General features: G+C 38.0%; 1 protein-coding gene across 1 annotated transcript in view; it reads right to left on the bottom strand.

The window, feature by feature from the left end:
* uggt2 (UDP-glucose glycoprotein glucosyltransferase 2) overlaps nt 1–25,333 on the bottom strand; it is a 638,028-nt gene that overhangs the window by 452,125 nt on the left and 160,570 nt on the right. The window contains exons 7-8 of the mRNA XM_028799549.2: nt 1,641–1,737; nt 1,408–1,489 (exon numbers count right to left, since the gene is read on the bottom strand). Coding sequence (XP_028655382.2) covers nt 1,408–1,489; nt 1,641–1,737 — 179 coding nt within the window. The remainder of the gene's footprint in view (nt 1–1,407; nt 1,490–1,640; nt 1,738–25,333) is intronic.

Here is a 25,333-nt window from a genome sequence, read left to right as displayed (position 1 = left end):
CTGTTATAGCAAGTCTTTATTTGAAAACTAGCAGTGTCAGATCGGGGGGAGCATGAATGTGACAGAGAGAATAAAACTGAATAAAAAAATGCATGTTTTTATTATATAATAGTAATAAAAATAGCAGCTTACTACTTAAAATGGTAAATGTTGGAGGACCGCTGCACCAACCAAGCAGACATGTCTACTTTGTACCCTAAGCCAACTTCTTTTTCTACGGTTATATTCTTGAATAAAAGCGCACTTGTTTTGTTATACTTGTATCTTTTGTGAAAGTGTTTATTTGATATTTGGACTTTAGGCTTCACACATTATACACTTCATGTCTACATTTTGTCAATGATTATTAAAACATGAAAAACGTTTCTGTTTCAGTCATGTGTTTAACAATTCCTGCCTCGCATTTCCTGTCATCCTACATTTACGTAGATCGTTGTAGACCTGGAACACACATGAAATGTATGTATTCGAAATGACACATTATACATGATGTGACAATGATACATTATGTACCCTATACAACTCCAGGCACCTCACACCCAGAAAAACAGACTTGACCTCTGAGAATCTTCTGTGAGACTTGAGCTGCTTTGGTGAGGGGATGGGATAGCAGGCTGCTGGCTGCTTGAGCTAATCGACACATTTACAACACAAAAGAGGTGCAAAGGAATTTAAGGTGGGCCGGGATTACAAGTTTTTTTGTAGGTTTCAGGGATTCTAGTGTTAAAATCTGCACTATGGAAAATTCAAAATCAAATATTATTAAAATTGCATAAAACCTAAAAATAAACGCCAGCACTGAATTCCTTGACCTCCCAAAACTCCAAAATGATACTGTAATGATTCTGTAAGAAAAGGAAATGGCTGAAAAAAATTAAAACAAGTCAAATAATGCTACAACCATGTATAGAACATTGCTACCACAGTCAATACAGCAATACAGTCACGAGCCAACTTGAGGGCTCCTTCGTACTAGTCATTGCCATTATGACTTTGTGGGTCTGGTGTGGGTCACTGATATACAAACTTTAAAAGCTGGCATGGATTTAAACAAACCAATCATCACATCCTGGTGTCTTTATGCTGGGTCCATGTAAGGCAGTGTTTCGTAACCTCTACATGGCGGCAACTAGTGATTCGCAGGTTTCCATCATTGGTGTCAAAGTGAGTTGCCTAAGCTAGTGTTTCCAAACCAGAAAACTACACAAGAATCTGTGGGGGAACTGCTGCAACTAACACTAAAACCAAATAGTGTTTTTAAAGAGGATATATTCCAGGAGAATACCACTGACAGAATAACAAGTTATTTGTGGCTGTCTTTAGCTAGAAGGGGTATCCAGTATCAAACAGTAGAAACAAGACATTACACAGCAGGATCTCTGTAGAATTTTATAAAGTTTGGCATACTTTAATTGGCCGAAAAGGAAGCCTTGGACATCATCAATCTCATCTTCATTTTCTGGAATGGTGGCATTTGGGATTTGTGATCCTTCAATTAAAATAAATAAATAAATATTATGTCTAAGAAAAAAAACATGATACACAAACTGTCAACAAAAAATCATAGGTAGGGATAGCACCATTGTGTATATTTTGGTAACCTTTATTACATGTACAGTAGAAAATTAACACTATTGTACCTGTTACTTCTGAGTCATCCACTGCTCTGTACTCAGTATCTTTTATAGCAAGTTCCACCCCGTATCCTGACAGGTTTATTTTTTCCAGTCTGGGATTCTATGGCAAGAAATATACAAAAAGAACTGACATAAAGACATCTTTATTAATAACATCTATAGTGGATAAAAACAACATTTAATTTCTTAGCTGCTATACTTTTCTGCTTGTTAGTCACTGTTCTGTACAGAATGCCACATGAGTATTTTTTATTACATCTTTTTGCTATATTGCTGTATATTGATTTTTCTTTAATATACATACATATATATTTAGTATACATTTAGCTGAATATTTAAACATATTGGCTTCAACACTATATGAATTGTGAAACCAAGATTTTGTTTAAAGTAAACATCCAGAAAGAAATCAGGAAATAAGAATAGAACTGTTTTTTTTAAGCCAAGAACTTGCTTGATTATTCTGGTTACATACAGAAAGAGAGGTAAGAAGGCTCACATATGGAATTGAACAGTTTATTGGACTAATGTCTGTCTTGTTGTTTACACAATGGCTTCTTCACTCAGAAGCAGTTTGGTTTAACACATTTGTACTATTTTGTTAGACATCATGAAGATATCCACAAATTTAATCTTTCCTCTGAACCAAGGCACTTGAACACAGCACGGCAGCAAAGATTTCCACTACTTTTCTGTTGTATGAGAGACTCTTGTTTGCACTTTATGAAGAATGCTATTCAAAGAAGAATGAATTAAAATGATAATAAAGATATATTGCCTTCACAGCTCTTTGTTTCAACAAGTTAAATCAACATTAAAATGCCAAGCTGAATACTATTTTATTCTAATGTTTAAATGTAATCTGCCACCTACTTTGAAGTTTCATGTGGATAGTTTTTGGGTTGGCATTGGACACCAGAATAATAGAATATACTGTATTTTTCAGGAATCAATGTTATCAGGCATGTGGAACTAGTGAGGCTGACAAAAGCAAGAGTCACAACATCAATGAGCACTGGTACCAGATCAGTACTGCAAGAAAAAAAGTGGATTTGGTATATTCCTACTATCAAGCCAGGCAAGAGGTCACAAAAAAGCACAAAGATGTAAGATGGTCAGAAGTCAAAAACCTTGGGAGAGATCAAACAGGGAGTGTTAGCTAAATTGACACAAAAAAAGATTTCAGTACTGAACTCAAGCTAGGAAATTAGACAAACAACAGAAGTATATAACAAAGTCAAAAAGACGAGATCAGAAATGAAGACTGAAAGTAGCAGTTAACTCAACGGCTAAGTGGTTTCCTAAATGATCAAGCTAACTAGAACAGAGACTCAGATGTTACAACTTGGTCAGAAATGGAATAGTGGGGAAAGGGGCATGGCAGAGAGGGAGCATATAAGAAATAAGTAAGCCAGCATCATCACAATCCTGCTTAACTGAAGTATTTATAACATTACACTACCAGGACATCTTTATTAATATAAGAAGTCAAATTTCCGACATAATGGATAAACTAATTTCTATTTACAATGTGTGAAAAATCCAAAAGGCACACATTTTGGGTCAGTGGGCGAAGTTATCTGACCATTGTTGCAGATGCTTTATGTCCTTCGCTTCAAAAAACACTTGAAAATAAAACTGCACAGAGCCAGCATTTTCTTCACCCCAGCAAATCCCTTTCTCATGAAATGGTTTTGATTAGTTATTTATAATTACAATAAGTTTTGAAAAAATAAAAAGCAAAAGTATTAGTGAGTTATTAAGACATAAATTAAGTTAAAAAGAAATTCATTATAAATGCAGTTTAAAAAGCAAAACTAATAAAGACAACAGATAAATAATAAGTGTGTTATGGTTTTTCATTAGCATGAACACAGCCTTGGGGAATTACACACTGTGCTAAACTGTCCTGACAGCTTCATTGTGAATTTTAAGCAGAACTGACATCTGCAAAGCAAAGCAGTTTTCATAATTTGTTAAAATCTTTGCCCACTGTTACTTGAGTATGCTACTACAAATAATTAGATGTAAAATTCCCAGTCAATTCTGTCTATAATAATATACAGTGTAAGAGCTGGCACTGTTAACAAAATTCCTAAAAAATGTACTTAATAAACACACTGTTGCATAAATGAATGTGCCTTAACCACACAGCATGGATTTTGGATATTCTACCAATTGTTATTACTACCAATTGTTTTTAATTAGTTGTCATTTGGCAATAGAAACTTATCTGAAGGATACCACAATAATTTATCTTTTATATACAAAAATACAGGTAAGGAATTAAGGTGCTGACTGCACTGACATTGATTGTATCCTTCCTTGCAAATGTAGCTACTCCATATAGACTCGTTCAATCATTGTTGCCGGATGGCTGTCCAAAAATGTGATGAGATGTAATTGTTTAACTTTATGTGTACAGTCAATCATGCACTCCTTGTGAAAGATCACAGAAGCAGTGTGACAAGAGAATGGACTTCTAAACATCTGCTTGAAGTGATCTGCAGTGATATTTATAGTATTGTGAAAAAGTATATACTTATAAAAAAAACTAGCCTGTTCTACTCGCCAAATACCAAGTCAGACAGATAAAGGTCTTGTTAACTAGTAATAAATCTTAAGAAAAACCTGTTGTACTTAGATATGTATATTGTACCCAGAGAATACCAGATTAAAACCAGAATAAATTAAACGTGCAATAACAAGAACTACTTTGACCTAGCCCAAGGGCTACAGAGAAAAGCTAAGTTGGCAGACATTTCAAGGACACAAGTCATGCCTAAACAGAACTGGTCAAAGAGAGGCCTGAACGTGAGAGTTTTACACTAAGAAATGCTATTGGCCCAAGAGGTACATCAAGAAAGCACAAGAACACAATGAATTCAGGCTAACAGAGAAGTCCAGTGTCTGTTTCTATTATTCCATCCATACAGAGACCAGGTCAGATCAGAGTCCAATCAGCTTACTAAATTGAAGAGCCATCTGGTTATCTAGGGATATTGAATGTTTATACTCTTAGAAAAAGGATCTTATATCCATCCAGGTTGTATATGAAATGGTTTGTTACACCCATTATGTTGCTTCTGTTTTGGACACATTTATGGACCCTAAGAGAATGTTAATCTATAATTATGGCTTGAATAAAGTATAATCTTCTCTACTGTTTCTTTTGGTTTGCAAGAGGTTGTTGTGGTGATTTGGGATAGCCTGTCCAGGTCTATGAAATAAAACATCTGAAAGGAAGAATATGAACACTCTAGCACCCTTCAATAGCATAACACTCAAGAGTGAGATAACACATCACTGTAAGGAAAGACCAATACTTCATGTGTAGCCACCATATTGCCTATGTGAAATTCTTCTACCATTTACAAAGATACAGTGCCTTCCACGGATATCTGGGTAACACTTTGCACAGTACACCATTTACTCTCAGATATACTCACAGAGGTGACTACTGAACATTGTCTTTTTTGTCTGGACTACTGTTAGGCACAAGTTTAAGAGACTGTTATGGACTGTCCTCAAATCACTTTTAACAATAATGTCTGGTTCTCCATTAGCTGGGAGACTACCAGGTTCACATATGTGGAAGACACAGACAAGGACGCAACCTAGATCAGTGTTTCCCAACCGTCTGCCTGTGGAATTTTTTGCAGGTTTGTGAAAATCAGGAAGGCAATGCATTATAGTCCAGTCTTTCCCAACTGCCAGTCTCCGGCAATCTCTGCTTATTAATGTAATGTTAAGAAATGTGACCACTTCATAATCCAAGAGGATTCACTCTCCAGTGTAATTCTTCAACCTCTGGACGCTCAAAAACTCTAAGGGAGGACTTTAAGGGGATAACATTAAGATAACATTAATTAATGGCATACTACCACGGTAGTTAGTATTAAGGTGTTATATGTAATTGTCTGTCACCAATGCTGCTTGCTACTGGAAAGTTTGACTGCCTGAAGACACACTACGGAAGGTTCTTTTACCAGTCATATCGGCTTGCCTGATGCCATTTTCTAACAGAGAACTTCCTCATTTCACACATAATCTGCTTTGCTCTTTCCATTGTCATCTAGTTACAAGTAAGATTCCAATTCATACGTCTTGTTATAACATATAAGTCTTCCCACATTTCTGCTAGACCCAGTCTCTGGGAGAACATGCAAACTCCACGCAGGGAGGACCCGGGAAGTGAACCCAGGTCTACTTACTGCGAGGCAGCAGCACTACCGCTGCACCACCGTGCTGCTCAGTAACAAATTGGAACTTGAATTTAAACTCTGGTTTTAATTTTAGCTCGACGGTGGTCTTCTAACTCTTCTTAATTATTCAGAAGCAAGTGGTTTTAATTGTTTTTAGGGCTGTTTCTATCTGATAGACACCTACCAAATCTAGTCATGCACTCCCCTTGTTATCCCATTTTAATTAAAGAAACTTGACTTGCCATAGGCAGTATGAGGGGGAAGTGTTTAGCACTGCTGTCTCCCAGCTCAGAGTTGGCACGCTTTCCCCAAGTCTACATGGCCTTTCTCTCTGTTCTCTATTTTTCAATGTAATCTCAAAGTGATGTAAAGGGGAGCATTCAAGAATCAGTTGATTGGTTTCATGAAACAGACCTGTGTTCTGTTTAAATCCTGAACCCAAATATATAACATTTATACTAACCTGACATTATCTAACTAATGTAAAATCTTGATTTTGATGAAAATTTCATTCAAAACGCCCAATCATATTAAACAACTTTTCCAGTAATTTTCAGTCACAGACCTCTTTTACAAATAGTTAGCGAGTCTAAGGCATGTGTAGCACACTGACATGACTATGTAGTTTGACATACCCAGAGACTCAATCCAACCAGTCTGCAAGTAAACTAAATCTAAACAGGTTTGTCTTAAGCCATAGGAAAAGGTACACTGTGTGTGTGAGAGATGAGAAACAACGAGCACTCAGCTGGAAATATAAAGTATATAATGCAGATACAAGAAATAAGAAGAGTTGATGTTTCGAACTTCACAAATAGAATAGAGGCTCTGTTGTCTCATGTCTTACATACCAAGACAGAATAGGGTAAATAAATAAATAAATAAAAGTGGACCAAAGTCACACCTGGACTCATAGCTCGAAAGGGGTGAGATGGCCATAATTTGGAAATGTGAAACTATGCCAGAAAGCATGTAATTTATCATGTCCTGTGATATCTAGTCATGTAATCTGACTTCCTCGGGTGACAAGATCAACAGCTACAGTTGTTACATTTGACATCCCTTTAGATTAGAAGTCGTGTGCCACAAGCTTAACAAAATCTTTCACTGAAGGGAGGAGTAATATAAAAATAATATTACAACAAATCTAGGGTTAATCTAGCACAGAGAGCTCAGCTCAAAGTGCTAATTACTTGCATCTGTTGAAGGAAATGAAGTATTTTTGGAGAAGTGATTGTGATACTTGTGTCAGTTACTGCATTCTTCCATTGTATTGTTTTCTTTGTTTTGGTGACCTTCTTTAGCTGCTAATTTGTTATTACTACTAAGCCTTTTCAAGTACATTTTTGCTTAAATTAAGTAATATGGACTATGGAGAATTTGCAAATCATTTTTCGGTTACCCATTTTGAGATTACTCTTTTGGTAATAAAGTATTTATAGTTTATCATTGTATTTTCATCAGATTCTCCTATAAACAATACAGGATGGTAGAGACAGGGAATCATGTGGAGAGACATAGGTGGGACTTGGTTGGGTAGTCTTGGGGACTATGGGCTGATTTACACTTTTTTTTTCATACTTTTAAATTGTCTATTATTTCTGAGTGACAATACACAATTGAGCCACATTAACATATCTTATAGATATGTCAACTCTAAAGAACTAGAAAGAGGTCTAATACATAGTTAGGTCACGGAGTACAAGTTATTAGTGTGCAGTAGACATGGAATTTACGCACAACAAACGATCAACATCATCAAAAAGAAAGCCGTCCACATCCTAAGACATAAATCACCACAATTTTATATCAAAACCAGTTTACAAAACTTAACTTTGCTGGGTTGGTCATTTTCTGTTTATGTGTTGATTTTATTACATGAATGGCGGAGGAAAGGCGGAGTGGTGGCTCTGAGGCTAGAGATCTGCACTGGCAATCGGAAGGTTGCCAGTTCGAATCCCATAAATGCCAATAGGGACTCTGCTCTGTTGGGCCCTTGAGCAAGGCCCTTAACCTGCAATTGCTGAGCGCTTTGAGTAGTGAGAAAAGTTCTATATAAATGCAAAGAATTATTATTATTATGAAGCAACCTTTTGTAAGGAACACATACATGGCTAAAGCAAGCCATTCCCATTAGCACTCATTTGCTTAGGCATCGGCTGTGCAATCAAAGGACACCTGGTTTGTCAGATCATATAGGTTGTGGGAAAAAAAATGTGATTGGTAATTTAATTTAGAGCGGTGATGTAAATTTTGGATTGCAGTGCATCAAATTTCTGCACATGTTTCAGTATTGTGTGATCAAAAAATTAGGGTAAAGGTTAAAGGTAAGGTTTTTAAGACTGTGGTAAGTCCAGCAATGATGTATGGAGTCAAGACAGGAGCAGTAAAGGGAACGCTAGAGAAGAAGTTGGATGCAACAGAAATGAGTATGATGAGATGGATATGAATAAGGAGAGAATAAGAAATAAGGCCATCAGAAGTTCAACAAAAGAAGTAGAGATAAATAAGAAAGAACAGGAAAGTGGTTTGAAGTGGTATGAATATGTGATGATGAGAAAAAATGTAAATGTAGGCAAAATGATGATGAAAATGAAAGAACAGTGAAAGGGAAATCAGAGGAGGTCGAAGCAGTGGTGGATGGACAAAGTACAGGAGAACTTGAAGTAAAAAGGTTCAGATGGCTGAACTGGTGCTGGACCTAGCGGAGTGGAGAGAAATGATCAGGAACACTGACCACACACAGCAGTGAAAAGAGGAAGAAGAAGATTGCTCTGTATTATATGTCTCTAATAAAGTACATGGTCAAAGCAACACCATTTTGTATGGATATTTCATTCAAGATACCTCAACTAATGGTCTCTAAATTGTTTAATCTCGAGAAAAAGTTTTTGGGGCCTTTCTTGTCTAAGTTTTACAACATTACACCTGTTCTGTATTTGAAGAAGTAAATTTGTACCTTTGCTCCCAGAAGATGAACGTTCTCCGTTCAGAAGTGAGAAGACTGTAATATTGGCTATTACATTAAATGTAGAGTAGTAAATTAAAAAAAAAAAAGAGATCTGAGGATTAGTGCACAGAAAGGATAGGTAAACGTCCTCACAGGTGGCGCAGTGGTAGTGCTGCTGCTTTGCAGTAAGGAGACTGTGGAAGATTGTGGGTTCGCTTCCCAGTTCCTCCTTGTGTAGATAGCGGTTTGAGTACTAAGAAAAGCGCTATATAAATGTAATGAATTAAATGTTTTTTCCACATGAACTGATTTTGAAACAAAAAATAATTTTCATATTGTCCTTTACTTAAAATGGATGCCTGGAGCAAATATAATTCTTCTAACCTGGGAGGTATCACACTGCTTTGTGCCGTTAATAAAACAGTTAATGGAAATGCAATTTAATAAGCAAGTTTGGCATTTTTAAAGTCAGAGTTAAGATTCACATTAATTTACCACTAAAAATTACATTCTTAAATGATCCATTTTTTATAAATATAAAAAACTCCTTGCCGCTTTTGTGGTTTCAAAAAGGGCTCCATATATGAAGGAAAACACTTTAAAACTTCCTCAATATGTGCACATTGAACTTGCAAAGGTTTTGACTTCAGAAAACATTTCTGCACTTCTGAGGTATATTTAGGACAAAAAAGGAAACTGGAAGTAATACATTGTATCATTGATTCTTGGCAGTTTTTTCCTGAGATAAGGTTACATTCTTGGTTACTTGTCTGCTCACACTGACTGAAATGGGTGGAGTTTTCATGTAAATAAGGAAAGTAAAGTAGCATAAAACCATGCACATATCTGAAGTTGTTTAGTGCAATATTACCTTTCTAACAAAATGTTTAAAAAAATGTGCCTATCTGAGGTGTGAAAAAACAGTAAAAAATTAAATGTTTACAGTTTCTGTTGACACCTACATGGTAATCACGATATCCCACACTTACAGCTTATAGCAATAACAATGACAATATCTATCCATTATTTTGTAATCTGATTCTCAAGGTGAAAGTCCTGAGAAAGCTATGTCAACTCCAACAACAATGGACTTTAGACAAACCCAGAAAAGGTGCCAGTTCACCACATGGAACACCCACTTATAACAAAACTTATTTATACTGGGCCAATTTGAAATTGCCATGAGTATTTTCCCAAATGACATATGTAAACCAGAATAACGGAAAAAGTACAGCAAAACTACATATGTCTAAGGCTCACCTTAATTCATGATGTCTTCTCAAAAAGAAACCAAATTTCTTAAATAGGGCACCAACAATATATATTACATCCGGCGCCGCCGAGAGTGGAAGTCTTTTCAGCAGCTCCGTGTATGACTGTATGTGTATGTGTACTTTTCGACTTTTATTTTTCTATTTTTATTTATTGATCACTCCTATCACTTTATTTTATGTGGATTTGTTCACTGGACACACTTACTTTTACAAAATGGGCATGGATTTTTACACGCCGAGACTCGCCTATTCAAGTACTCAACTTCGAGCGCTGAGAACAAATGCCAGTGCCGGTGTGGTTCCCTATTTACCCGACGAGGTAAGAAGGCGGTATCGTGGCAGCAGAGCGGGCACTAAGCTAAAAATGAAGCGGCTTACGAGAAAGTGGCGTTTTAAGCCTTCGGTGCCTTCTGTGATTCTGGGGAATGTGAACTCAATCTCAAATAAGATCGACGAACTGGCTGCGCTGGTGAAAAATGTCAGAACCTAGAAAGAATGCAGTTTGTTGTGTTTCTGCGAAACTTGGCTAACTAACACCATCCCAGATGCTAACGTGGAACTACCGGGGTTTAGCACAGTTAGAGCGGACAGAGATGCAAGTACCTGTGGGAAGCACAAAGGAGGAGGACTCGCTCTCTATGTTAATACACGGTGGTGTAACTCTGGACATGTTAACGTCAAAATCTCCACTTGCTGCAGGGACATCTAACTGTTGGCCGTAAGTTTACGTCCCTATTACTTGCCCAGAGAGTTTGGACACGTCATTGTTGTTACTGTATACATTCCTCCTTGGGCGGACGTGGAATCAGCGAGTGACATCATACATTCTGCTGTTGCTAAATTACAAACGCAGCACCCAGAGGCGCTTCTGCTAATCGCTGGAGACTTTAACCATGTGACGCTGGACAAAACATTACCTGCATTCTCCCAGTATGTGGATTGTAACACCCAGGGAAATAAGACTATTGATTTACTGTATGCAAACGTTAAAGACGCATACAGCTCCACCCCGCTGCCTGCGCTTGGGAAAGTAGATCATAATCTGGTTCTGCTTCAGCCTCACTATAAACCAAAAGTGAGAGTCCTATCTGTAACCACACGATCATTCAGGAAGTGGACCCTGGAGGCTGAGAATACTCTGAGAGAATGTTTTGGAACTACAGACTGGGATATCCTGCAGGGATCTCATAGTGAGAACATTGAGGAAGTTGTTGACTGCACTACTGACTACATCAACTTCTGTATGGACATTGTAGTTCCAGTAAGAACTGTACGCTGCTATGCTAACAACAAGCCATGGATTGCAAGTGACATCAAGGGCCTTTTGAACCAGAAGAAAAGGGCTTTTAAAGACGGTGATCAGCATGAGCTCAAGCGCGTGCAGAAGGAACTCCGAGTCCAGCTCAGGGCGGCGAAGGAGCAGTACAGGAGAAAGCTGGAGCAGAAGTTGCAGAATAACAGCATGAAGGAAGTGTGGGATGGGATGAAGATCATCACTGGCTGCAGCTCAAAGCGGGGTACCACCATCGAGAGAGACGTGAAGAGAGCAAACCAAATGAACAACTTCTTCAACAGGTTTGACCACCCTAACCCACTCTCACTCTCACCTCGGAGTACTGCACCCTCCACACATCCTTCTGCTGATACCAGCATAGGAGAGACATCCCCACCCACAATTACAGCAGCGCAGGTGAGCAGAGAGCTGAGGAGACTTCGTGCCAGCAAAGCAGCGGGTCCAGATGGAGTATCGCCACGACTGCTGAAGGTCTGTGCATCGGAGCTGGGGGGTCCTCTACAGCGCATCTTCAACCTGAGCCTGGAACAGGGGAGAGTCCCGAGACTTTGGAAAACATCTTGTATCACCCCAGTCCCAAAGGTATCACGTCCTAGTGAGCTGAATGACTTTCGGCCTGTTGCTCTGACATCACATGTGATGAAGACCATGGAGAGGCTGCTGCTTCACCACCTTAGGCCACAGGTTCAACACGCCCTTGACCCTCTGCAGTTTGCATATCAAGAGAAGGTGGGAGCGGAGGATGCCATCATCTATATGCCACACCGATCCCTCTCTCACTTGGACAGAGGCCGTGGTGCTGTAAGAATTATGTTCCTAGACTTCTCTAGCGCCTTTAACACAATCCAACCTCTGCTCCTTAGGGACAAGCTGATAGAGATGGGATTAGATTCATACCTAGTGGCATCTTAAAGACAGACCTCAGTATGTGCATCTTGGGAACTGCACGTCTGACATTGTGGTCAGCAACACAGGAGCGCCACAAGGAACTGTACTTTCTCCGGTCCTGTTCAGCCTATATACATCGGACTTCCAATACAACTCGGAGTCCTGCCATGTGCAGAAGTTCGCTGATGACACTGCTATCGTGGGCTGCATCAGGAATGGGCTGGAGGAGGAGTATAGGGACCTAATCAATGACTTTGTTAAATGGTGCGACTCAAACCACCTACAACTGAACACCAGCAAAACCAAGGAGCTGGTGGTGGATTTTAGGAGGCCCAGACCCCTCATAGACCCTGTGATCATCAAAGGTGACTGTGTGCAGATGGTGCAGACCTATAAATATCTGGGAGTGCAGCTGGATGATAAATTAGACTGGACTGCCAATACTGATGCGCTGTGCAAGAGAGGACAGAGCCGACTATGCTTCCTTAGAAGGCTCGCGTCCTTCAGCATCTGCAATAAGATGCTGCAGATGCTCTATCAGACAGTTGTGGCAAGCGCCCTCTTCTACGCGTTGGTGTGCTGGGGAGGCAGCATTAAGAGGAAAGACGCCTCACGCCTGGACAAACTGGTGAGGAAGGCAGGCTCTATTGTTGGCATGGAGCTGGACAGTTTAACATCTGTGGCAGAGCGAAGGGCGCTCAGCAGGCTCCTATCAATTATGGAGAATCCACTGCATCCACTAAATAGTATCATCTCCAGACAGAAGAGCAGCTTCAGTGACAGACTGCTGTCACTGTCCTGCTCCACTGACAGATTGAGGAGGTCGTTCCTCCCCCAAACTATGCGACTCTTCAATTCCACCCGGGGGGGTAAACGTTAACATTTAACATTATACAAAGTTATTGTCTGTTTTTCACATGCATTATTATCATTCTTTAATTTAATATTATTTATTGTATCAGTATGCTGCTGCTGGAGAATGTGAATTTCCCATTGGGATTAATAAAGTATCTATCTATCTATCTAACAAGACAACACAGTAGACTCGCAATAGTGGTGGTGTGTAGTGATGACCATAACATTTAAAATCTTGTTCAATCATTCCACATTAATTAATCATCGAGTGCAAGCACTAGAATGAACTTGTCTCCTGTGCCTTTTGTGATTTTTTTCCAAGTTGAAATATTAAGGTTCTTGATGAACAATGTGTTTCTGTGAAAATTCTGCATGGAACTGGAAAAAAACTTTTACAAAGACTTTTCAGATATTGCAACTTATGGAGAGGATTGTTTAAGTCACACACAATGTTATGAATGGTGTGAACATTTTAAATTAGGCAGGCGATGATCCCATTGAGAAAATGTGTGCTTTGATTCGTGAAAAAATCTTTGCCTAACTGTCCTTGAAGCTGCTGAAGAATTAGGCATCAGAAAAAGTTCATGTCACAAAATTTTCACTGAAAAACTGCAGACGCATCATATTGCTGCAAAATTTGTGCCGCAGCACTTGACAGATAAGCAAAAAACAAACCGTGTCACAATCAGTCAGGAGTTGATAGATCATTCAAATGCTAATGAAACCTTTTTAAAGCATATAATAATAGATGATGAAATGTGGGTGTACAGCCACTGTGAAATTTTTTTTTTGTTCATGTAGTTGAAATTCACCCTAAAAATCACCACAGGACCTACATGACATTCCACAAAGCGAATTTCAGGACACATTCCAGAAATTGAAAAACTGTTTGGAGAGGTGTATGAATAGAAGACGAGAACACTTTGAAAGAGACAAGTCTGACAAAGTTGAAAGCACATTAATACATTAAAAGAAAAAAAAAAGGTTTGGTTTTGTTTTGGGAAGACCTCATATATCTGGTATGACAAGCTTCATTTTCAAATTGACTGGCATAGAAATGTGGCCTATTGTCTGTGGCTTTGGGTGTAAAAGCACCATTTGAGATCATTCACTATGTGATATCTGAAAAGTGACTTAATATAACTGCACCTCCCGAAAAAACTGTATTGCTCTCTAAATTTATTAAGTATGTTTAAAGCAAGATCCTCAACTGAAATATATATTTGAACATTTAATACATACTTCTGAAAAAGAAAAAAATATTAAGTAAAACTCAAAACCAGCTAAATAGCTTAGCTGGACCATTATAACATCAAACCAATGCAAACAGAGATATATATAAGTCATATATAATGTTACTGCATTACATGCCTGTGTCACTTTATGCTTAGTTGAAAGCAGACTGGCTCACCTACACAAACACTCAAGCTGCTACAATTTGATGCACATAAAATATGCAGCCTGTTGTCTTCTCAAAAATATTATAATACTTGGCAGACGTTTCTGACAAATCCCATTAATCCATGGCTTTCTATCCTCTGAAGACTCTCTCTCTCTCTGTCTCCTCTGACAGTGTGCTATTCAGGAAGCACCCTGCCCTCTGTGACTCAAGTCACCTAGTTCATTTTTTTATTACTATCACTGTCATTCTAAAAAATGTTGCTATTAATATGGATTTTTTTTTACTTCTGCCTTTTTATTATTCACTTTTAGAGATGATTTTAATTCTTTATAATCAAACATATATACTAAGCCTCCATTTAATTAGACTGAATAAAATATTAGACAAAATGAGAAGTCTGCATTTAAAAGATTAAAGCAGTACGTCAGAATTTTTATGTGTCTCTCTTAGATGACAGGAAATTCTACTGGATTAGTCATACACACTCTGAGATCATTTTGAATTGGGCATCGACATCCTAGCAGCAAAGGAATGCTAATTATATATCCTACTAGATACAATGACAATCAAATAAAACCAATAAAAGTGTTCATGGAGTTAAAACAAGTATTTGTCAAAAACGTTTACATATTTTATATATCATTAAATAAATGAATCAGCATCAACAATAATCTGATTTGAGCATTATACTTCTACCTCAAAAGCCTAACATAAAAGATCAGAACACTCTCAAATCAGCTTAACCTAATTCAGGGTGTAAGGTTAAGAAAACAAAAATCAAATCTCAGTTCCTATTGCTTCTACAGCCCCAGCATTGAAAATTTGCTGTATTTCAGATACACAACTGTGTAAATGAAGATTTACACAAAATGGGCAAAGAAAGGGTAAAATTATAAACACCATCAAGTAATAAAATAACTGTATGCCCAACCAACATGTACTCTGGATTTTCAACAAATTTTATTATCCATGAGTATAAACGAAATTGTATAATAAAACCAGATTCCATGACAGTGACTTTGCCTACATTAATTTCTAAATGTGGCAATTCATATTACAGGTACCCTTTCACTGAAAAAACTAATTGGTATGCAATCTATGTAAGCACCAGCAGAATAAGTCAACAAGAAATGAGTTCATGTTTTTAAGCTGTCTATAGTGAGTTATAATTATAAACACAATAAAAACTGTATCAACAAGCAGCCTCACTTATGCTTCCCTTTTCAAGATATCACAGCAGATTCTAGAACACTTCTCTGGTCTACAAGTACAAATTTTCTCGTGCATTTACATATAGTTGACATTTTCCCGACTGCCTTTGTTCACATAAAGCCCTTATCATGCTGCATGATTCTTCCAGCTATTTTCAGTCATGGTCTTCATTACTTCACTAGTGTGTTATACAACTTAAGCATAACCTCTCTTGACTTGTACTCCTCATGATATTCAACCTATTAGCATTTTTGATTGATACTGTACTGTGTCTTGATGTAGACAAGTTCACAGCGAGTTCTAGGTACTTCTCATATGGGATACTTTTAAGTTTCAAACCTCTCATTGTGTACTCAAATCTAACATTTCTACTTCCTAAGTGTAATTTCTTAAATTTAGTTAAATTAAATTTATTCTGCTACAATTCTGCCTAAACCTGTATGCTGCCCAGTTCTCTCTGTAACAATTTAGCTGATTCTGCATTAGTTGTTCCTCTACCAAGTGTTGTATCATTTGCAAACCTAACCAGATTATTGATTATATTCTTGTCCAAATTATTTATGTATATTAAAAAGAGCAGCCGCCCTAGCACTGATCCATGAAAGATATTTTTTTTAATATCATCTAGTTCTGAAAAAGTTCCCCTTACCATAAGGAGATAATTGAGGGCTTCAGGAGGAGCAAGGCTACATTAATTCCAATCTTCATCCAAGGAGCAGATGTTGAGGTGATTCTGGTACAGTATATTAGTGAATGATGATCAAGAACTGAAATCTGGATTGGGCTACAAACACTGAACCTGTATACAGAATGGGCTCATGCTGACTATATCTCCCGAGGAGGCTCAAGTGGATGGAGCACTTCTGTATATGTTCTGATGGTATACGGGTTCAAATGTGCTCTTTTCTGCAGTGGTGTGCTGAAACAGTATCATGATAATATGAGATGACAAAAGACTTAACTTAATCAAGAAGGCTGGCTCTGTTCTGTGAATTAGCTTGGACTCCAGAGCCAATAGAAGATGTAAGGTGTTGTCTAAGCTGTTGACTTTAATGAACAATGTCTCATACTCACTTCACATTAAGCAGAAGCCTGATTCCACCACAGTGCTTTGGGGGTAATTCCAGAGGTTTAGTAAGCCATGTGCCTTTAGACTTTACAACAGATTGTTAGGCTTGGCAATGTCTTCTACAATATGAAAATGTATATGTGGACATATTTATTTACAGGGTATAAGTATATTCTGCATAGCTTTTTATCTCTCTGGATGTTCTTAATATGTGTAGCAATAAATCAAAAAGACGTATTTATGTAAGTAACGTATCTAAACACTTTAATTATTATGCATGAGATTTAAAATACATTGGCTATTCACAAATGAATATAACAGGTCTAAATTTAGGAAAATTTTACATTAGGCACCAGCCTGGCAAAATTGCTAAATATTGCAGTTTTATTTATATCAAGTATAGCCTTGATTTCACATATGCTGTCATCTAGTTATCGTTGAAATTACATATTATTATAATAAAATACTATACTGTGTTGTATATAAAGCTTAAACATATTGAGAATGACCTGCCAAGCTTTATGATAGTGATAAGGCATAATAATTTTGTTACTGACAAAAATTAAAGCAATAATCTGATACGTTTCCTGTGAGAACACTAAACCATGTTTCCGTTTTACAGCCCCACTTTTGGCAAGATGATTGAGTTCTTCCCAGTAACTGTTTCCACAGTGTTTTTTCCCATGGTGCAGAAAAATTCAACAGAGACAGAAGTTCTCTGAGAAATGGTTCTTTTACTCACATCCACAGATAATTTTCACAGTGTTGTACCTATACCAAAACAGACAATGCACAGACACTTGAAACCTGTTGTAGAACTGCACTTGACTTGCTGGTTTAACTTCACACAAACAAATAGCTGTAGAAAATACAGGACATAACTAATCGTCATTGTCATTGTATGGCTAACTTTAGTAAAGACAAGAAAATCTCTCCAATGTCTTTCCTGTCTTTTATGCTTGTGATTGAACAGGACTGGGATAGAAGAGAAATCAAGGTCTGAGAAAAGCAAAAAGTTTAAAGTCCAGGGATATGTCAAATATCAAAACTCAAATTGAGTACCAAAATTTAAAATAAAAAATACCAAAGCAAAAGTTCTAACAGTACCATAAATTCTTTATTCCCCATTAACTACTGCACTGCTTAATTTTATTTAAAAGAAACTACAAATTTAATAGGACTGTCAAGATATTACATGTCACACGCAGGTTGGCAGTGGGGTGTCATCATTAACAACAATATGGTGTAGCCATAAGGCATAACAGCAACAGCCACATTCAAAATCAAAACACAATATGGCAGCACTAAAATAAAAGTAATAATGTTAAAGCAAACATAAGCATGCACAGAAAGTGAAATCTATCATGTTCAAAACCCCAAAATCATAATATCAGCTACCTTGAAATGGCTGGCTGGCTGTCTGGACTGACACTGTAATATCAAACAGAAGCAGCATTCCAGGGTGTGGCAACTGCTAACTATAGGTAAAATGCTCCAGTGGTGGTCCATGGCATGAGCAGCATAGACAATTGGCTACTGTTGGTTGGCAAATGATCAAGAGTCCATGAAAATTCCCGGCCCAGCACAGTGTGCTCCCTCCAAACCCAAACAAAATGGCAATCTCTTTCCCAGCCACAGCCGGGCGCCTCTTCCACTGTTCTGCTGTCACACTACTGCCATTGTCTAATGATCAGAATGGAGCCCAAGAAGGTAAAGGGATGGCTGTTACGGAGTGCCTTTCTCAGTCCATCATATTTTACAGGTCATTGAAATGACATCTAACAAAATGCACACATGTGGCCCCTATTTTCTACTGTATAAATGAACACCTGGCAAATTGCTATGTTTGTCATCCTGCTTGATTTGGAATCAAACAGATAACGCACTAAACAAAATGATAATAATGAAAACTGCATTTGAAGCATGTTGAGTTGGCTGTCATGAACTTTGACTGTAGGGGTAGTAAGATGGACAATCATTTGGCAATGAAGCTTAGGCAATTTATTTATTATAAAATAGGTAAAAAAAAAAAGTTTATTGAATAGGGAATGCCAAAATAATTAATTAAGAAAAGTCATCTGCTGCATATTTTAGGAAGAAAAGAAAGGAAGATGAGAAGAAAGCAAAAGATAAAGATATGTCATATCATAATGTCATAAACATGTTTATGTTAGGTTTTTGAATAATAATAGTAGTGCTAAATGAGGGTACAGCCAGTACCTAATTAGCATTATCTAATGATGAACTTGAACTTCATCTTTATTGTTATATGTACACAGTACAATAAAAATCTTATTCTGCGAGTCTTCCAGCAATAAATAAGAATACACAGCAACAGTCCAGACACAACAATAAACAAAAACACATCATTTGCAAATAAATAAATGATTCAGTGTAAGCTGCTCTGCACGTACAGTATATGGTCTCAAGAAGGCCTTCCATCCTCTGCAGTGTTGAGGGGAGGTGACAGTAATTGGGTTTTTATTTGTCTTTCAGCCTTTTTGTTCTGAATGCTATGCTCATGTAGCGTCTCCCTGATGGTAGCAGTATAAATAGTTCATGTTGTGGGTGGGTCGTGGCCTTAATAATGTTTTGGGTGCTCCTGAAAACTCTTGTGTTACAGATGCCCTCTAGTTCAAGGAGTGCTGTTAGAATGACATTTTTCGACGATTTTACCACCCGCCATAGAGCCTTGCGGTCCCATGCTGCAATGTTCCCAAACCAGACTGTGATGGAGTTGGTGAGGATACTCTCAATCATGCATCTGTAGAAGTTGCCGAAGATAGTGTTTGACATGCCAAACTTCCTCGGCCTTCTCAGAAAATACAAATGCTGCCGTGCTTTCCCCATCAGGTCTGTGATGTTGTAGGTCCAAGTGAGATCCTCAGAGATGTTGATGCCAAGAAATTTAAATGAGGCCACTCTCTCCAATGTACAGTGCTGGGTGCTGTCATCTCTTCCTCTGTGTGTCAATAGTCATCTCCTTCATTTTGCTGGTGTTAAGAAGGAGACTACTGTCCTGACAGCACTTTACAAGGCCAGCCACATCCACCATTCGTCACCTCCAGGAATCAGTCCAATGATGGTGGTATTGTCTGCAAGTTTAATAATGCTGGTGTTATGCTGGGAAGTGACACGGTCATGAGTGAAGAGTGTCTATAGCATGGGACACATTCTTGTGGGGTTAATGTATTTATGGTTATTGTTTTGGAAATGTTGTTCCCCAGCCTGACTAACTGGGGTCTGCCTGTTAAAAAGTCCAGTGCCCAGTTGCAGAGAGTAGGTGGCACACATTGAGTGGAGAGCTTGTTGGTATCACAGTATTAAAAACTGAGCTATAATCAATAAACAGCAATAAGTCATAGCAGTTCTTGTTCTGTAGGTGTGCAAGAACTGTATGCAATGTTGTGCTAATTATGTCTTCTGTTGACCTGTTTGGTCTATATGCAAACTGTAGGGCGTCCATTGTATCGGATATGAATGTCTGAATGTGGGTCATAATAATTCTCTCAAAGCACTTCATCACTAAAGGAATCGATGCAACAGGCCTGTAGTTATTCAAACAGTTAGCTTTCCCCTTTTTGGCACTGGAATAATGGTGATTGTTTTGTAGCAGATAAGGATTGTAGTTTATATAAGGGAGAAATTAAATATGTCCGCCAGAACATCAGTAATGGGGGAAACACAGGTTTTGAGTACACGTTCAGCAATACTATCTAGGCCGGCTGCCTTCTGGGGTTTATCATCCTTAGAGACTTTTCCACATCTTGCAGATGACATTGTGGATGGGGGCGATGAACCCTTATTAGCCCCCAAACTGTCAACTGACTCAAGTTGTGGCTCTTATATCGGGCATAGAATTCATTGAACTTATCTGGAAAGAAACAGTTGTCAGTGGTCAATCCTCTATTTCTGCCTCTGTAGCCATATTGTTTTATAACATTATGCTTCCAAATCCCTGCCACATATTCCAAGTGTCAGCAGTAGTGTAATCACTGTCAAGTTACAAATCTGTATTTCTTCTGGCTTCTCTAATAGCTCTGTGTACATCATACCTGGATGTTTTTGTACTCACCTGCATTGCCTGAGATCCATTATAGATTCATTATATAGATACGTTACATACAGTACACAGATGAGCTTCCTCTTAAAGTGTTACCAGTAAGCTGTAGCAAAAAGGGTAATTTATAAAGTTAGTGGATTTTCCATTTTGAATACATTGAGTAAGCAGAAAGAGACTTCAGTTTTCACTTTGATGTCTATAGGCATATAACTAATTTAGCTCTAATTCAAGACTAGGGCCATATGTTTCCCTATTCACATTGAAGTTTGTCTTACATAATAATATTTTACAATAGCCTAATTGCAGGCCGTAGCAACTATGTTAGAAGAAAAAAATAATTATTATTGTTAACATTAAGATACACTTCTTAAATATTTCAGACTTGCCACCATGGCATTTGGTAATTTTTTTGTTCTGAAAGAATTTTCATTGAAAAACCTGGGTGTTAGTGGTCAATTTGAAAGTACAGTTTATGTCCATGATAGGCACATCAGAGTGGAAGCCTTTTGTGGTCTTACCCGGGACACTAAATAACTCAAGTCTACCAATAAAAGGCTGATTTTTATTAGTAAAGTCTAAGACCTTTTTATTATTGTGTGTTGTGTTTGGAGAGAAACCTCAAGGTTTGCCTCAATAATATAAAGTGTTAGTCAGTCAGTCATTCTCCAACCCGCTATATCCTGACACAGGGTCACGGGGGTCTGCTGGAGCCAATCCTAGCCAACAAAGGGCGCAAGGCAGAAACAAATCCCAGGCAGGGCACCAGTCCACCACAGGGCATACACACACACCAAGCACGTACTAGGGACAATTTAGGATCACCAATGCACCTAACCTGCATGTCTTTGGACTGTGGGAGGAAACCGGAGCACCCGGAGTAAACCCACACAGAAACAGGGAGAACATGCAAACTCCACGCAGGGAGGACCCAGGAAGCGAACCCAGGTCTCCTTACTGCGCGGCAGCAGCGCTACCACTGCGCCACCATGCTGCCGAATATAAAGTGTTCTACTAAAAAAAGTACAAAACAATATAAGACAGGGGACTTAACCAAAGCAAAGCACTCCTTTCCTCACTTGCCATTTCTCACCTTTCTCGTTTTATAGCCTGGCATCTCTTCATCCTGCACATTTGGCCACACTCCTCTTAACTCTGCATTCAAAGGTCCTTTGGTTGAGGTGGCTTTACATCTCAGTTCTGGGTTAGATTCAGCCAAACATCCGAACTACACCTGTTTTTGAAGATGCAATTTGATCTAGCCACACCAATCTACAAATATTTTCAGCAACTTCTGATATCCCGGTGCTCACTGTGCCTCCAGTTATCCTTAAAAGACTGAATTTCAAGTACAGCTTACTAATCTGTCCAAAAGCATAACACAATCCACTACATACTCTTCTGGGATTGTATGCACTCCAGCATTCAGGAGATACAGATGCTCTTTATGTTTCTGTTCTTCCTTCACTTTTTTTTAGATAAAGGGATAGATTACCCTACACACTGCTAAGTTACAGTGTTTAAGGAAGCACTGCATACATCCAACCAAGATATCTCACACTCTTGCGCTGGTGCACCTCCCTATAGCCCTACGTGCACATACTGTATACAAACAGCACATCTCCCTCGGCTATGAGAGTGCCATAAACATTACAAATGTATAAAAACGTTTACCAAAAAAGCTTAAAATAATGAAAAGTATGTTTGCGGCTCAGATCTTTCATTTTAGTTTCTTTTAGGTCATTTTCACCTGCAAGATATTTTTGAGATTAATATAAAGTCTTTTACTGATGGCAAAGATGCCAGTCACGTTTGTCTGAAGGCTTCATGAGCTCCTTCTGATGCTCATGCCAGGAACACTATCATAGTATATAAATGTAAAGCATTTATATACAGTATATATATATATACTGTATATATATATATATATATATATATTCACAAAGTGAACAAAATGCTGTGATTTGGCCATGCTTTATTTATTTGTTTGTTTGTTTTTTTTTTGTTTTTTTTTTTATTTAGATAAATTGTTAAATTTTAGTTTGCCTTGTGCCCTGTGTTAGCTGGGATTGGCTCCAGCAGACCCCCGTGACCCTGTGTTCGGATTCAGCGGGTTGGAAAATGGATGGATGGATGGATGGATGTTACGTTTTAACATTTCAAAAGAGAAATTTTCTTTTTCATGTACATAAATTATTTTTATTTTTAAGTCCTTGCCTAAAGTTGCTTTCTTGCTTAAATTTGAACTTTGACACAAGTTCATTTTTCTTTGTCAGTAATGAATTAAGAAGTTACTAGGACACATGTCATGGTTGCTAAGGACTGCCTCAATGAGTCATGTCATAAAGGCTCAGTAATAAATTTGAATAGTGCAACAGAAATTATTTATTATGAAATTTTGGATTGTTTAGTGTGAGCTTTTTCAAGTTTGGAGATTTGTGTGCTTATATGCTGTCACAGGAAAGTGCATTTTCAAGTTGTGAGGCAACTTTGTGGCAGCAGTTCGTCTTCCAGTAAGTACTTTTTCAAGTAGTTTTTGCTTACCATCCAGTGAGTTTTTAATTTAGTAGCACCACTTCACCTTCCAGTGTTTTCGAGTGGTGAAAGCTCTCTTTTAGTATGAGAATGTCCAAGTTTTAAAGTTTGGGGCAACAGCTCACCGTTCAGTCACAGTGTTTTTTCAAGTGGTGAATGTTCACCTTCCAGTCTTACAGAATTTCTAGGTTTTGCACTTTGTAGTGACAGCTAACCATTCAGTAACAGTGCTTTTTCAAGTGGCTAATGTTCACTTAGAGTGGCAGAGAGGTTCATCATTGCGGTGCATTTTCAAACTTTTGTCTTGTGACACTTACGCGTTTTGCTCTGGTTACTCAATACAAGTCACTCTTGCAATTCAGTTCTGACTATGATCATAATTAGCTGCCTTGTTCAAATAACTAGTTTTTGTATTCTGAAAAGTCTGTGTTTTGTTGCCAAGTCTATTTTTTTCCTTTAGTAACAATGCATCTATCTCTGTCAGCCTCATAAAATATCGTGCCAGTGGGTAACTTGGAAGGGTCAAATCATGTTTTTTTTTCCATGTGACTAGCTTTAAAAAATATAACATTTTCACCATCTGCTACAGTAATTTATTGCATATTAGAAAGATATATATACTGTTTCACAGTGAAGATAAATACAGTACTGTGCAAAAGTTTTAGGCAGGTGTGGAAAAAATGCTGTAAACAAAGAATGCTTTCAGAAATATAAATAACTAGCCATGTGCGCCCAACTACGTTGCGCGTGTTAAAGTTGTCTGTGAAGGGCTCCCTGTTTAAACGTGGCTGCCAGTCATGAACTGGGCCCTTCGTCGCACAGCATTATCATTTTTTATAAGGGAAACAAAATTACAAAAGAAAACCCTTGGACATTGATTCGATAGGAACGGCTTACTCGGAATCATTGTCCGAATAGTAATTATGTGGTGGTGTAGGAGCATTTCTGCTTCTCTCTGTTCACAGTCTGTCTCGTTTTCACGACGCTGTCGTTTCCTCTCACGATCTCTTCTCAACCTTTCTTCAATCTCGCAGGTTGCTTTGTGGCAATCCAAAGAGTAAGGCAATATACACGGAGCAATGGTTATAAAAGTGGGACACATAGGTATCCAGGCTCTTTAAAGCATAAATAGGGATCACTTCACTGACATGTGAGCAAGCCACGGTACAACTGTGAGACGCACAGCACTCGCCGGCTACAACGTAACAATAATAATTTACGGAACGTGCTGTTACGTTGTCATTCATTTTACCCACTGTCTTTCTTTCATTCATATGTTACGTAGGCACGTACCTTTTACCTTTGGCAATCTCATTCTCTAACCAGGCCTCAGGAGCTAACCAGCGTAACACTGTCCACCACCCCTTTTGTTATTCTGGCACATTGTTGACATCCGTGAGTAACAACAACGTACTAAACTGGAAGGTGGTCTATGCATGCGTGGAATTCACGGACAAACAAAGATCAAGATCCAAATTAAGATTATATATAAAGATTAGTTAATTTAAAGCACAACAATTTGTTTAGTTTGAATGTCTGTGTTTTGAGGTGTGACTGGAGTACTACAGTCTTCAGTAGTATAAGCCTGGAGGAGATTCTTAATGCAATGCCTATGTTTTAGCTGTCTCTCTACTGCCATCTAGTGCTTCTTCTTCTAATTCATTCGCGGACAAACAAAGATCAAGATCCAAATGAAGATTATATATAGAGATATGATTGTTTATTGTTATCAATTTACAAAATGCAAAGTGAGTGAACAAAAGAAAAATCAATATCAAAATTTGGTGTTACTACCTTTTGCCTTCAAACCAGCAACAATTCTTATAGGTACACTTGCACAAAGTCAGGGATTTTGTAGGATTATAGTCAGGTGTATGATCAACCAATTATACCAAACAGCTGCTAATGATCATCAGTGTCACACGTAGGTTGAAACACAGTCATTAACTGAA

Source organism: Erpetoichthys calabaricus, chromosome 4 (genome assembly GCF_900747795.2).
Source record: "Erpetoichthys calabaricus chromosome 4, fErpCal1.3, whole genome shotgun sequence".
Classification (NCBI taxonomy): Eukaryota; Metazoa; Chordata; class Cladistia; order Polypteriformes; family Polypteridae; genus Erpetoichthys; species Erpetoichthys calabaricus.
This window is presented reverse-complemented; position numbering and strand designations above follow the sequence as displayed.